This window comes from Arvicola amphibius, chromosome 4 (genome assembly GCF_903992535.2).
Source record: "Arvicola amphibius chromosome 4, mArvAmp1.2, whole genome shotgun sequence".
NCBI lineage: Eukaryota > Metazoa > Chordata > Mammalia > Rodentia > Cricetidae > Arvicola > Arvicola amphibius.
The window spans coordinates 148,143,414-148,159,386 of NC_052050.1; the positions used below are offsets into that span (position 1 = coordinate 148,143,414).

At 48.0% G+C, this 15,973-nt stretch overlaps 1 protein-coding gene across 1 annotated transcript in view; it reads left to right on the top strand.

Moving 5' to 3' along the window:
* Ikbkb (inhibitor of nuclear factor kappa B kinase subunit beta) overlaps window positions 1-15,973 on the top strand; it is a 47,681-nt gene that overhangs the window by 13,282 nt on the left and 18,426 nt on the right. The window contains exons 5-9 of the mRNA XM_038326907.2: window positions 740-809; window positions 7,039-7,127; window positions 8,141-8,230; window positions 11,256-11,380; window positions 15,430-15,537. Coding sequence (XP_038182835.1) covers window positions 740-809; window positions 7,039-7,127; window positions 8,141-8,230; window positions 11,256-11,380; window positions 15,430-15,537 — 482 coding nt within the window. The remainder of the gene's footprint in view (window positions 1-739; window positions 810-7,038; window positions 7,128-8,140; window positions 8,231-11,255; window positions 11,381-15,429; window positions 15,538-15,973) is intronic.

A 15,973-nucleotide genomic window follows, 5' to 3' on the forward strand; every position in this document is an offset into this window, starting at 1 on the left:
CTCAAAAACAAACAAAAACCTAAACCATGAAAAGAATGAACTATATGGCGTATCGATAACCAGTCGGGGATGGTCATGAATCGAATGTGGATGACCACAAGCTGACTCATAGCAGCACGTGGAGCCACTTGGTAAACTTAGAGCCATTCAAAGCCCAGCTCCCGCTGATATTAGACTCCCCGGTCTCAGTTTCTTCACCTCTGACATGGAGATTTCAGCTTCTCTTCCTGTAGAGGGAGCCGTGGGACTCAGGGCAGTGATGCTGGGTGGAGCAGGGAGAGTCTGCTGAATTCACCATGAAGTACTAGGTGCATTGCCAGGTATGTAGCAAGTGCACATTCCCCCACATTAGATTGTCCAGGGAAGACCCTGTTAGCAGAGCAGCTAGAGGGTGGCTTTTGGTGAGTCACTCTCTGCCAGCCCCTTTTGCAGGAATCTCGAGAGCAAACTCAGTTGCTATTGACATTAGACCCCAGCCGCTCTCTTCAGACTTGCAGCAGTAGTGAAGTTGATTCAGATACTTCCTGCCAGGGCCAGGGAGGTGAATACATGGATAACTGCAGGCTGCTGCCTCGCTTTGACCCTGGAGCAAGTCCTACTGCCCCAGCTGCCTCCAGCCAGCCCCCCTGAACCCTGGGATAGTACCAGCACTCAGCGGTCTGACTGGCAGAAGACACTGGAGGGCTTTTCAGGGGTCTCTGACCACCCAGACTGACCCCGCCTTTCATCTTCTCCTTAGTACTTGAACCAGTTCGAAAACTGCTGTGGCCTGCGGGAAGGAGCCATCCTTACCCTGCTGAGTGACATTGGTAAGTCCCGCCCTAGAAACAAAGCCAGGCCCTGCAGGGTAGACGTGAGTCCAGTCAGGCACCTAGGGAATTGCCTCTGCAGAGGGTGTGGTGAGATGTGGAGAGAACCTTGTGGAGTGAGTGAGGAGTTCAGCCAGGGCTCAGATAGAGTTCCTTCCTTCCTAAGTCATGGTGCGAATGACTGTTCCCAAGAAGAGGTTTCCCTTCCCACCAAAGGGCTCCACTCCCTACTTTCCTGGAACGGCGGGTGAGCTAGGGGCGGGTGAGCTAGGGTCGTCTGAACAGCGCTGCCCTCTGGTAGGGAGGTTCTCTACTCTCACAGCAGCAGGTGTTGGCCAACCATGGGCATAGAAAAGCCCGCTCTTTAATACATGGGTACTGTGAGTGTCCTTCGATGCCGGAGCTTGTGGCACTCTGAGAAGGCTGGCATCAGGGAGGAGAGTCACGTGGGCCTGCAGACACCTGTATGTGGTGTCTCCTAGAAGTGGGGCTCTGACCGTCAGCTCTGCCTCCCACCTACAGAAGTGGGGCTCTCACGGTCAGCCTAGAGAAGCAGATATGAGAAGTGCCACAGAGCTTGCTCAGGGCTTTAAAGATGATGATGATGATGATGGTGATGATGGTGATGCCATCATCCAAGGCTGGTACAAACTGATAGTTTGGGTTCTAGAGTTATCTAGAGTTCATCCTTGAATTGTGTCCCGTTTTTGGAGAATGGCCTATTTTCAGCCCTCCCCTGCTTCATCCTTTCAACCCATACATGGATGACTTGTTCACTCCAAGTTTTTTTTTCCAGTTGTACAGAAAGTTTGACGTGCAGTCACGCGTCCTTTTCTTGGGTTCTCCAGCCATTAGCATTTACCCCACTTATACAGCTGTATTCTCTAACTTTGCAGTCCAGGGGCCTCTCGTCTTTCAGGAACGTTGCCAGTGCGGGTCTGCTGCCTCTTATTCTGCTTCTTTGGGTAGAGCGGAGGCCAAGGGGTGGTGGAGGGGTGGGGAGTGCAGTTGAGCGTCCATGTGTTTAAGGCTGAGATCCAGGCAGTCTGATATGTACAGCATCCACCTTCCTGAGCATCCTACTGTTTCCTTTGCAATGGTGCCTATGGAGGCCTAGGTGACGTTACTTACAGTCTTACCTCATGGGTAAGCCGCAGCCACCTCTTGGCCTCAGATTTTCCTGTGTGTCTTCGGGAGGGGCCCTGTCTATATACGTGTGGGGTCTACTCCAGAGGTCTAGACTTTCACGTGTTCTCCCGACACCATACTTCCTGTCCCACCCACCCATGTTTTGCTTAGATGTTCACCTGATTCTGTCTTTTAAAACCAGCAGCCAAATTACTGATTTGTTCCTGTTGGATTGGGTTGAAGGCAGGCTGGTAGGCAGGGGGTGGGGAGGAGGGAGGGAGGCAGGAGGTTCTTTAGTTCTCCCTGGGTGACATTTGCTTCCTTTGGTCACCGCTTTTTCTTTGATGTCATTCTCTCAAATATTTTTCTTCTACTCATTAGATTATTTATACATCTGTCATATAGGTAGTAAAAGCCTCTACATGGAGACTGGTGGCTCATGCCTGTAGTCTTAGTTTTTGGAAGATAGAAGCAAGAATATTGCTGCGAATTTGAGGATAGCCTGGGCTACAATGGAAACCCTGTCTCAAAGGAACAAAAATAAAAAGCTCTTTAAATGACTGGTCCATGTATGCTAACTGAATTACTGCTATGCCCTTTTACTTCCTTGGGTGCGGTAACTTTAGTATTATCTACTCTAGGGCCTCCTTGGTGCGGGTGGAGCAGTGGGCTCAAACATGCAAGCATCCTACCATGAGCTCTACCCAAATCTTGAACCAAACTGCTTAAAACCAGAGCCTTTGGTCACTGCTTTGTCTTCAGCATCTAGAGAAGTAGTAGCTGGTATATGGCGCCTTGTCTGTGGGTATCTATAGGATCAAATGCCCCGAAAGGAATTAAAATACATAATGACTCATTCTTTAATAAGAGAATCTGGACATCCCTGTATTAATACCCAGCTTATAAACCAGCCCTTCCACTCAGTAGCCAAGTGGCCTGAAGTGTGTTACTCATTCTCAGAGCGTTGACTCATTAGCTGTAAGTGAGAACATTGCTCACCTCGTTAGAATCCTTGAACATAAAATGAGATGCTGTACATAGCTCTTGGCACAGTGCTCTTCCTAGAATGCTGTACAGTAAACCAGTATGGTCCCCTTCCCTTTCCCTCCCTGCAGACCCTAAAACCCTCTGTCGCTACTATGGATTATTAATGAGGTTGGAGCCAGCAAATCCCATAGGTGGGAGTCTTGTGAGATGCCCTTCCTGGAAATGCCTGATCTTCCCCAGACCCATTTCGAACCCAGCCATTGCTGGTATGCATTCCTATCCTTTAACTCTGGTTGAAGTTGCTGATAGATTTATGTTTTATTTGCATACCCTGCCCCATTTTTGATTTGTGTATGAAACCATCAAATTTAGTCTCACGACTAAGTCAGCTCAGAAGCTTTTCTTAGAGTGACGCATAACCATTTTGTCTTCTGAAACAGTGCCTGAGTATATTTCATCCCAAGTGCAATATTCTCTTTGCTGGAGTCACCGCTGTTCCCTGCCTGGTTGATTCCAGTTAATTAGCTGAGCCATGCTGCCGGTCAGAGTCCACATTCATTGCCTTCTCATTTGGGTTAAATCTATTTGCCCCTAATATCTGGGTCCTGATTTCTTAGGGGCCCCGCACAGCACATCATCAGGTAACAAGCAGGATTCTTCCAGTGGGTTTTAAGTTGCTAAATGCAGCTCCAGCAGCTCTAAGGAGAGTAGACATGAGAAAACAGGTAGATGCCTGGCAGCCTCCTAGAGCTAGCCTGTCCCACCATGGCCTTATCCTGGCAAACCATCCTGGGATAGACAGAGGCAGTGGTAACAGTATGAACCTCCCCATCACATGACCCCAAAATAGCCCACGGGAGTCACAGTTACACTAAGTCTCCTTTAGAAAACGTAAGAGTGTTGCTTCTTGCCAGCGAAGCAGCGAAGTCCCAAACAGTCAGGTCAGAGGGGGTCAGTGACCCAGGCTGTCACTGGCTTCCTGAACATTAGAATTGTACATGCCCAGACCACATCTCATCTTCCATGTTGTCTTCTCCTTGCTTCTCTTCATTCTCGCCCCCTCCCCTTCACCTTCCTCTCCTGGACCAGCCGCGCTCTGCTTTACCGTATTGCTGGCTGTCCGTCTCGTGTCTTGTGGCATCTCTACCAACTGTACCTTCCCTGAGTCTGTGCTCTAGCCTGAGCTCTGGATCCATGTCTGCAGAATATTTCTCCCAAAGTCACTTCCAAATTGAACCCTAAACTTGTTTTGACTCCATCCCTTTGTGATACCTTCCTTTTCACTGGACCTGTCTTTCTGCATATCCAGACGTGAGTGCCAAGTTTAAATCTTATCTTTTGGGTCAGTGGTTAAGAGTATTTGCTACCCTTATGCGGGATCCAGATTGGTTCCTAGTCCCCATATGGTGGCTCTCAATCCAAGGGATCTAAAAAACCTCTTCTGGCCTCCCTGGGCACCAGACATGTACATAGTACACATGCACGCAGACACAGCATTCATATACATGAAATAAAAAGAAATAAATCTTTAAATCTCCCTTTATTCTTTTCTTACTCTGCCTGGCTGGAAGGACTAAAGGACAGAAAAACACTGTCCAGGTTGAGCTGGGCATGTGGCTCAGCTGGTAGAATGCTTGCCTCGCGTGTATGATGCCCAGTGACTCATAAACTGGACATGGTGGCATGTGTCCCAGTTCTGGGGGTGAGGGTCGGGGAGTAGGAACAACTGAGGTCGCTAGCCTACTGCACTCGGGATTCCTATAACCTGTTCCTCCATTCCCCTGCTCGCTGTGTCCTTCCTTCCCCTGGGGGTACTGTCCCTGTACCTCATCCAGGACCCTCAGCCTTCCCGTCTGTTAGCCTCGGACTTTGCCCGTCACTCTTGATTTCCCTCACAGAATTCTCCTGCTCTTCATGGTTGCTGAGCAAGTGAGAGAGTGGTTCTGCACTTTCGTCCTAACATCTGGTCTTGCTGCTTTCCGCCCTGCTTGTTAGTCACAGAACCCATTTTAGCCCAGAGACCTTGAGCCAGGCTAAGTCTGTTTTGCCTGGAAAGTCCGGCAGCAAACTGGGCAGCTCCTAGTAGGCTCGGCACTTTAATTAAGAGCACAGACATCTCTTACTTTATTACTCAGTGGCAACTTGGACCACCCGTTGGTTGGCCTCCCTCCATCCTTCCCTCTCTTTTCTTCTTCCTTCTGCCTCACCGCCAAACAGTCCACCACTAAGACACACCCCTCCCCCTACCTGCTTTTCGCTGTCTCTTTTCCTTCTGATCTCTACCCTCCTCGAATCTTCTTGTCCATTGTCTTCCCAGTGGAACATATCTCAAACAACTGTCCTGAAAAGAGCTTACCAGACTCTTAAGACTTGTATGAATATCGGGATTTCATGGGCACGCCCCTCCCAAACCTCTTTCCTACCTGGAAGCCTGGCTGTTTTTGTCTGTTTTCTAAGTTTATCACATGAAGAATATGATTTAGAATTGAGGTCGTATTCTTCCTGTAAGCCCAGGGAGATCCTGGGCGTAGATGTGGGTACCACCCTGACAAGAATCACAGTGATGCTCTTTGCCTGCTTCGGGTACTGCACCTGAATCTCTCTGCAGAATCCATATGACAGCAGGCCAAGGTACCCATCACTCCCTGCCTCCTGGACTGACCACCTCCTCCTCAGTTTGCCAGATATTCCACATGACTCAGCCCATCCTGATAGGTGCGGTATCTGTGTGTTGTATGTTTATGTATAGGTATAGATTAGTATGTGGATATGCTTGTACACTTGTGATGTGTCACAGAAAGGGCTTGGTATTATTAAATCAGTGTCGTTACTGATTTTTTTTATCCCCTGCCCCTTTTGAGACAGGGTCTGTATGTAGACCAGGGTGGCTTAGAACTCGACATTTAGATTAGGTGACCTCTGCCTCACCTCATGATCATCTTCGTGCCAAGGTAATAGGCATATGCCAACTTTTACTTTAAAAAAAGTGGTGGGGTCTGATACTGTCCTCTTGTCAGTGCATCATCAGCATCCTTTTAAGTCAACAGCTGTGCACCTAAATTGTTTTAAAGAAGTTGCCTATTATAGCTGGAGAGATGGCTCAGTTGGTGAAGTGCTGGCATGTGTCTTTGGTAGGTTTCTATCGCTTCAATGAAATACCATGAGGAAAAGCAATGTGGGGAAGATGAGCCGCTTACTGGCTTGCTTCTCGTGGCTTGCTCAGCCTGCTTTCTGAAAGCACTCAGGGCCAGCAGCCCAGGGATGGCACCATCCACAGTGAGCTGGGCCCTCCCCACTCGTCATCAGTCAAGAAAATATCTTACAGGCTTGCCCACAGGCCAATCTGCTGGAGGCATTTTCTCAGTTGAAGTCCCCTCTTACACAATGCCAGCTTGTTTCAAGGTGATGTGAAACCAGCCAGCACTCTGTGCAAGCGTGAGGACCCGAGTTCAGTTACCCGCACAGCACCCCGAGGGAGAAGGGTGAAGCCTGCACCTGTGATCCCATCCCGGGGTGGGGGCAGAGGTAGAAGGATCCCTGGGGCTGCTGGGAAACCAGTCCACATGAGTTGCTGAGCTCCAGGTTCAGAAACCCTATTTGGAAGAAAAATAAAGTGGGCGGGGACAGGCTAGGAAAGAATGGAGGAAGACACCTGAGTCTGAGGCCCTTTGCCTGAGCTTTGTTTGTGCCGTCTTTGACCATGAATTTTCCAAATGTATTTTGTCTACGTCCCCTTTGTTAATCAGGGCTCCTGCGGCCTGGGCTGGGCTGCCGGCTTCCTAGAGGCCGACCTCAGACTGCTGATCTTGCCTCCACCTCCCAGCTGCTCCCATACACCACCGTGGCTAGTCTTTTTATGCGGTACTTCAGCGCCTCACAGATGCTGGGGAAACACATCTCACAGTTAAAATTCTGCTCTCTTGGCTTGGCCCCCTTCACCTGGCCTGAGCAGTGTCAGCCCCAGGCTGCTGCTTCTGTCTACTGAGTTTATGTGACAGAAGTCAGAAAATGTGTCAAGACAGCACTATATTGTCTTTTACAGACTAGCAAATTCTGAAGGAAAAAAGCACTTTCTAGACATAATAAAATATCGTTCCTCTTTACACTCCCTCAGCATCAGCACTTAGATACCTCCATGAAAACAGAATCATCCACCGAGATCTGAAACCAGAAAACATCGTTCTGCAGCAAGGAGAGCAACGGGTGAGTGGCCTCCCTGGGACTTAGGGAGTCTCCGGGGCTGCTGGGAGACGGCTTTGGCAAGGGAGCACTCAGCATTGTAAGTTGTTTGTTTCTGGATTTCCTCGAGTCACCCTCTGGTTCTCGTAAGGATTTCTTCTTTTGGGATTTCTTTCCGTTTTTGGAACAACAGTGCAAACTGTTCTTGCTGGCAGATTGAGGCAAGCTTGGCTATATCACATTGGCATTTTATTTTTTTATTATTTTTTTCTCCAGTACTGAGTGTATTACATTGTTAATTGCCCAAGTTGCAGGAATCTGATAAGGAAAATGTTTATTATTCCACCTCTGCCCTCAACCAAACACCTCTTTGAGACAGACTTTTTCTTTTTCACTTGTTTTGTGAGCCTCATCTTTGGATATTAAAATGAGATGAAGTTGGTTGTGGATGTGGTTGAGAAGAGACGGGCAAAGGTGGCATCAGCCCATCGTGAGCATGGTCCAGCTTGCCGTTACACACAAGCTACTTGTGGCCTCTGCCAATGGCTGCCCTGTTCGAGTGCGATGGTAACCTCCTCACGGGCTTAGATACTGTTGTCTCCCAACTCCGTTCAACCAGGGGTCGCCCATCCCTCCTGAAACGGCTTCCCTCACAATTCCTAGCCCAGCCCATGACTGTGGCAGACTCATCAAACACTCATTCTTCCAGTAACTCTGCCTATTTTCTGAGCAGGGCCTAGCCTGGCCTCTCACATTACAAACCCAGGCTTAGTGATCCTGAGGTCTGATATGTAGGTTCTTAATTGATTAGTGGCAAACCAAGAAAAACATCTGCCCAACATTTTTATAGTTCCCAAAAGGTACCTGGTTGAGGACATTCTCCTGTGACTATAGTGGCTCGAAGATGTTCAGGAACCACCACCTTGGGGAGTGCAGGAATATCTTTGTTCTAATGGCAGACCGACTCACGTTGCTAAGGAGACGGTCTTCTTGCAGCCTACAGAGTCTTCTCCTCACCCCACCCTTTTTTTTTCCAGTTAATACACAAAATTATTGATCTAGGATATGCCAAGGAACTCGATCAGGGCAGTCTGTGCACTTCCTTTGTGGGGACCCTGCAGTACCTGGTAAGAAATGAGCCCACGGGCTTTCTTCTCAGTCCCTGTGATGTTCATGTTTGTGGGTCTGTCTGTCCTTCCTGCCTGCATCTCAGGCTTGCTGGCTCCGTGGACGTCTAGAATTTTTGTGTGAGCGCGTAAACGCTAGTTCACACATGTGAGTGTTGTTGTGCCCTCTGGAAAGATTTAGTCTCTGCCCTGGTGTGAGAAGGGCTGTGCTGTGGGCCTTTACCCAGATCCCGGAACCTCCCTGTGCCAGCGTTCTATCTGATTATCTGCAGAGGCCGAGTTTCCTGGAGGGTCGCAGGAACCAGTGAGGAAGAGGTGGGGCCGTGACTTCTCTCCTGTGTGCTATGCGATCTGAATACTGGAGTGATATTTGATCAACTCATTCTTCAGGAATGTTGTGCGCCAGACCTTGTGCTCGGAGCTGGCAGTACAGTGAGAAAAGAGATAAGCATTTTGCTGCTCATTGAGAGCTTACCATTCAAGAAGAAAGCAGGCGTTAGTCACCGTGGTATCCAGAACTCAGAAACCACCATTGTCATGAGCGTCACTGGTGAAAGAACAGTGTCTGAGGATGTGTTGTGTGTGAAGAGGGCCTAGCTAAGTCTGGGCCTAACGGTGAAGGGCCAAAGTAGGGGGGAGGCAGTGCAAGGATGGAGAGAGGAGAAACCGGCAAAAGCGTAGCACAGTGGAAGCACAATAGTGTGGTCCAGGCGCTGGGGAGGAAGAAGGAAGGGACAAACTGTTATCCTTTTACTGACTCTACGGGTTTTAAACCATATCGTAAAACCTCTGGAACAGCGCGGAAGAATGACTAAGGTGGCTGCTGGACTAGACACATTCCCAGCTGTGCAAGTAGAGCAGGGAGGCACCGAATGAGTAAATGCAAGAAGTGTTTACTCTACTGGGACACTGCTTGGCATAGCTGTAATCAGCTCTTGCCCATAATCTAAGCACTGGGCTGGCGGAGACAAGACAAGAGTGAGTTTGGGGCCAGCCTGGACTAAGCGGCAAGCGCCTATCTTAAATAGAGCAGGGATGGGGTAGATAACAGACACTAGGGAAGACTTAGTGATAGATTCATTACTGGTGATAGCGGCCTTCAGATTGTGGTTGAATAATGGAATCTGAGTTCAATAAACAAAAAGGTTGCGGGTCTCAGGGCTGAAAGAGCATAAACATCCTATCTCTTAAGAAAGAAATTGTGTCTTGTTTTCCTGAATTTGTTAATGTTTCCTATCTAGCCTACCAGTTAGAGTCCAGGGACCCCGTTTCTCCTCCGCTGTACAGAGCGCAGCCTTCCCCATGGGGACTGTGGGATGTAATTCAGGCAGTGCGTCCATGTGGTGTTGTGATTATACACATTCCACAAAGTACCCTCTCAAGTCCCCAGTAGCTCAGCAACAATTGAGCGAGGCGGGCCCATGCTCTGGCCATGATTGGTAACTGCTTGTATGGCTCCAGGAACTTGACCTGACTAGAGGTAGCAAGGGAATGAAGCAGTGACTGGCAGAAACGCCAGGATTGAGTGGACTGAGCTCTCTGGTGGAGAAACGATGGCACCTTGGAAGCTCATTGTGTTATAACAGAGAGGCAAGGTTATAGTTGGTCACGGAGGTGGGTTGAGGCGGTGGGTTTAGTTAGGAGCAATCTTCAAGCCAAAGATGTTGGAGGTAGGGAGAGCTATGGTGGACAGTTTCTGCACACACCGTCAACATTCATACCCGGACCCCCTAGGAAATGTTGGCCTTCTCTGGGACCCTCACTCTGGTGGAGAAGGCTTCGCCGTTTCCCCACGGGTCTGAGACTGTAGCCTTTGCCATGGTGGTGTCCACGTCACCAGCACACGTCATTCACCCAAGGCCCCCTCTGCTTCCCACACAAGGTGCTAACGGAGCTGTTTACGTACGTGAATTAAAGTGTGCACCCATAGCCACACCTGAAGATTGAACTAATCATATTTTAACCCTAATTCCTCCTGGTGTTGACTCCCTGACCCTTCTGTAAGTCTCCCATGTCCACGTAGGTCATGGCCCTGTCATTGAGCCTCTGCTGGTGGTAGTCCTTCCTGGGATGTTTCTTCGGTGTGTTTCCTTCAAGCCTTCTGAGCCCAGTACGTGGCCTGTCTGGGCTTAGTCACACTCCTGGGCCTCATCACATTCATGGGCCACACTCTTAACTTAGGCAGCAATCGTGCATCTTGGCTTTTTCTGTTTGATTATAAATATCCCGCCTCTCTGTATGACTGTATGTTACTTGATTCGGGGTTACTTGGTTTAATATATGTGCTTTTGCATTTGGCGTGTACAAGCTGATGTCGTTTGTCTGTTGGGCATAGCTTATCTCTCTGTCTCCTGGGGACTGGGGCCTGCATGTGATCTTCAACAAGTCCTTGGCATACTATAACCCTCATTTTTTATATACATTGGTGGTTGACGGAGTCCTCTAGGACAGACAGTTATAAGCCGTCCTATGTGTGTTGGGAACTGAACCCCAGTCCTCTGGAAGAGCAACCAGTGCTCTTAACCACTGAGCCATCTTTCCAGCCCCTACCACCCTCATTTTTAGATAGGGAAAAATTAAATAACTGTGTAATGCAAAATAGATTTACTCTGGTCTGCTTTGAAGTGATTTCCTCAGGATCCTGACCCCCTCAGCTCTCCTGCCAACAGTTCTCATTAACACAGTCTCATTAAGAATTTGAAGTACAGAGCCAGGCCGTGGTGGCACGTGCTGTTAATCCCAGCACTCAGGAGGCAGAGGCAGGTGGATCTTTTGAGTTTGAGACCAGCCTGGTCTACAGAGTGAGTTCCAGGATAGCCAGGGAAACCCTGTCTTGAAAAACAAAAACAAACAAAATATATGAAGCACAAGAAAATCTTACGTACCCACAGCTGAACCTGTTGGGTGCTCCTTTTCTGTCTCCTGAGTGGACAAACTCTGGCCTGGTGGTGAAGGCGGAGGCAGGTTCTGTGAGCTGGGGCTCTTCCAAGCAGGAAGAGGGCAGCACAGCCGCCGTGTGTTTCAGGCCCCAGAGCTGCTGGAGCAGCAGAAGTACACCGTGACCGTCGACTACTGGAGCTTCGGAACCCTGGCCTTCGAGTGCATCACCGGCTTCCGGCCCTTTCTTCCCAACTGGCAGCCCGTGCAGTGGTGAGTGCACCTGGTCCTGGTGGAGAGTTAGCCTGAGGGGAGACGTCTTGTCCTGGCTCCGTGTCTTGTCGCCCAGTCCTTTTCTGGGCCCCAGGTTAGGCCCAAATGGTCTGTGGTCTGTTCTCCCTTAGGGCCTAGCAGTGGCAGGTTAAGCTTCTCAACCTCGAACGAAAGAATAGCTGCTGGCAGCACCTGTCTATGGAGCATTGGTCCTAACGTGGTCAGCCTCGACAAGGTGGTCCACCCTAGACCGCTGCCCCACTGCATTGACAGTGAAGTGTTAGCAGGTCATTAGTGACAAGAACAGAGGTTCCCACATGACCGGTAGCGAAGGACTGTTTACATGTGCAGTAAAATTCATCAGTGTGCGTCTTCATGCAGAGTTTTTCCTTAAAGTAGTTTCTGTAGTCGTAATAAATGCTTGAAACTTCAAAAGTATAAAATATATATATAGTGTAAAAGATTGTCTCATGAAAGTCTCCATACCTTCTGGTCTCCCTCCCGGATGTGATAGCCACAGTTTAGTGTCCTTTATGGATGCCTGTGCCCTTCCCGCCCTTCCTTGCCCTATCCTCGTTGTACTCGAGTGGAACCATAATTGAGCATTCCTCTGTGTGTGCTCTGAAAGCCTTTTACACCAGAATTCCCTTCAGAGCAATGTATTACACACACACACAGAGAGAGAGAGAGAAAGAGAGAGAGAGAGAGAGAGAGAGAGAGAGAGAGAGAGAGAGAGAGAGAGAGAGGGGGAGAGAGAGAGAGAGAGAGAGAGAGAGGGAGAGAGAGAGAGAGAGAGAGAGGGGAGAGAGAGAGAGAGAGAGAGGGAGAGAGAGAGAGAGAGAGAGAGAGAGAGAGAGAGAGAGAGAGAGAGAGAATCCTTGTCTAGCACCTAAAAGTGCTGTTTGGTGTTCTACTCAATCACTGTAGTGCAGTTGGTTGTTGGAAGATTGAGTGGTTCATAATTGGTACTTCTTAAAATAATACCACAAATAACATCCTTGTAGGTAAGCCGTCACTCATACACAGCTATTTATCTGGTTATTTATACATTCCTATGAATAGAATCAACAGATTTACAAAGTACACACATTTTAAAGGCTTTGAGGTGTCTTATGCCAGCTGCCAGAAAAGGCTATACAAAACCACACTTCTGCAGGGGTACACCAATCTCACCGTTTCCCTATGCCGTTCTTAACACCAAGGTCTTCATTTTCCTAAGTACCTTGAAGATTAGTAAAAAACAGTAACTTTTCAAAGGACAAGTGCTTATCCAAGGAAAACTTTCTAACAGAAAATGGCCTTAATTTCTGGTCCTCCTGCCTCCAGCTCCCAAAAGCTGGAATCACAGGCATGTGCTACACACAGTTTAACTCAGTGCTGGGGATGGAACCCAAAACTTCCTTGCTTGCTAAGACAAACACTTGACCAACCGAGCCACAACTTCTTAAAAATATCTTCTGATACAAAACAAACCATGACCTTTGAAGGCAGTTCTAGAAGAAAAGTTTGGGTGGTGGCAACAGAAATCAGTTCCACATTTAGAGCTACATGGTGGCAGTGCAGAGGCAGAAAACATCCAAGAAAGCCCACTGTCCTACGATAATTACTTACAACCAGGCTTTGGTCTCTCAGCCCGTGGGTTCTGGGATATAGGAGAATTAGCTACGTAGCCTATAGTCACACATTATAATTTAACCATAAAGTAAAGTAGCTTTAAATTATTTGTACTATGTTGGTTTTAGTTAACCAAGTGATTGGTTGTTTTGTTTTCAATTCAAATGTTCACTTTTTCAAAGTTGGTAGGTTCCATCTCTAGAGCGGAGGAAAACATCACAAACGTTGAACTTCCTTTGCATTTAACAAGATAAGTTAGAGCTGGAAAAAAATGCTATTTGAAAACGCCCTTGATGGCTCGGCATCTTCACAGGATGTCTACTGTCCACAAAAATCTCTTCCCTGGAACAGGCCGCACTATTGGCTCCTTAGAAGTCAGTTTCACTGGTCTACGGCCATACCACCCTGAATGCGCCCAATCTCGTCATATCTCAGAAGCTAAGCAGGGTCAGTCCTGGTTGGTAGTCAGATAGGAGGAGTCAGTGTCACTGAAACCCGATTGCTGTGGATTGTTTGTGAGAAGACCTTGTTGCCTCTGCCTCTAGAGTCATCTGCCCTCAAGTGACAAGACGCACAGCCCAGGCAGTCCGTGCTCTGCCTAGTGTATCTGTGTCTAGTTTCCTATTGAAAGACTCTGTTTTCTGGAGGAGAGCACCCCATTTTAGTTTGAAGCCCCCCACTTCTCAGCTTTACTGGAGCTGCATGCCAGCAGCCTCTGCCGTGCATGTCCCACCTTCTCCTGCTTCCCGTTCGCCCTGGAGAGGCCAGCTTGCTGTTTGCCAATGGTAACTGTGAAAGGCTGAAGCATTTTCTTTTTCATTTGGATCATCCTATTTAAGAGAAAGACGCATCTGGAATTTTATACGCTAGAAATTATAGCAGAATTTGAGTCCTTTGTTCTGTCTAATATTGAACAACACCTACTCATTTTCTTACCACTAAGTGGCAGACTAAAAATAATGTCACCACACAGGATTGCCACTGAAACCAAAGGAACTCTGGCAGAGTACTAGGTTGTTTATAAAATGGTATTTCAACTTAAGTTGTCCTCATTACCAAGAGGACTGGAAGCCACTTGGGTTTAATTTTTCCCTGTCCTGAACCGCCTCGGATACCTTTGGAAGTTCCCCACTCTGGGAAATATGAAAGTTCATTTCTCCTAGAATATGCTTAGCCACATACTTGTGAAGGGAAATACGGGCTTTCCTTCCCTTACTCGGTAGCTAAGTGGGTGAAGGCACACGTCACCAAGCCCGACAACCTGAATTCCGTCTCTGGAGCCCCAGTGGCGGAAGGAGAGAATCAGTTCCCTTAAGTTGTCCCCTGACGCCCCATGCATGCCATGGTGAATGTGTGCATTCATGTACATGAGCATACATGCACACACTTGAATCCTCGCACAAATAGATAAGTGTAATTAAAATGTAGCTATGTACATGTGCATACTTTACATCTCAAATTACTGTGATGTGCGTGCGATGACTGTGGCTCAGACTCTGATTTTATCCTCGACCAAAACATGAGAGCTGGGCTGGAGAGATGGCTCAGCGGGTAAGAGAGCCGGCTGCTCATCCAGAGGACCTGGGTTTGATCCCCAGCACCCACATCAGGCAGCTCACAGGGGTCACTTGTCCACACACATATATGTATAATGGAAAATAAAGTCTTTTTAAAAATGAGAGCTTAGCCGGGCGGTGGTGGCGCACGCCTTTAATCCCAGCACTCGGGAGGCAGAGGCAGGCGGATCTCTGTGAGTTCGAGGCCAGCCTGGTCTACAAGAGCTACTTCCAGGACAGGCTCTAAAAAAGCTGCAGAGAAACCCTGTCTCGAAAAACCAAAAAAAGAAAAAAAAGAAAAAAAAGAAAAGAAAAATGAGAGCTTGTGTTTGATAAATGAAGGGTAGAAAAACTAAAAGAATCGGGCTGGAGAGATGGCTCAGCGGTTAAGAGCATTGCCTGCTCTTCCAAAGATCCTGAGTTCAATTCCCAGCAACCACATGGTGGCTCACAACCATCTGTAATGAGGTCTGGAGCCCTCTTCTGGCCTGCAGGAATACATGTAGACAAAAATATTGTATACATAATAAATAAATAAATATTTTTTTAAAAAAAAAACTAAAATAATCAAGGATGAGACAGAGGTCAGCAGCGCTTCCTGTAGCATGCAGGACGGAGGTCATGAGCCCCTTGCTGGACGTTGTCCTTCACCCTCAGTTTGCACAGCACTGCCCACATTTTGCTAGTTTGTCGTGTTTTGTTTAATGCTGAAGCAGAGTCTCCCCACGCTAAGGACTCACTGCCCCTGAGCTAAACCCATAAACCTGTCAGCATACGGAGCATTATTTCAGGTATGCAGTTGTACTGAGGTTAGATACAAGTGTAAACTGGGTGTTTGCCGTGAGTGCTGTAAAGGGCATCTTACAATGGCATCTGCAGGCATTCCAAAGTCCGGCAGAAGAGCGAGGTGGACATTGTTGTCAGTGAAGACGTGAACGGAGTTGTGAAGTTCTCCAGCTCTTTGCCCTTCCCCAACAATCTGAACAGGTAAGGCCGCGGGCGTTCATTGCGTGTGTATTCCTCTCTATAGAACACAGGTCTGATACATTTGTCTGTTTATTTTCATAATATATGTTTAAGTGACTGGTACCTGTGGAAGCCAGAAGACGGGTCAGGTCCCCTGGAACTGGAGTTTCAGACAGTTGTGTGCTGTCATGTGGATCCTGGGAACCAAACCTAGGTTCTATGCAAGAGCATCCAGTGCTCTTGACCGTGAGCCATCTCCAGACCCTCTGGGCTTTTGGATGGATAGCAAAATACTGTCCTGTGACTGAGAACTTGACGGTCCTTCTCAGCATTAGACAAAGGATGGATTCTCGTGTCTCGTCTCCCTTAAAAATCTTCTTTGTTGCTGCTGTTGTTGTTGTTATTAATTGGTTGGTTGGTTTTTGCTATGGTGGAGGTAAAATCCCTGTCTTTGTTC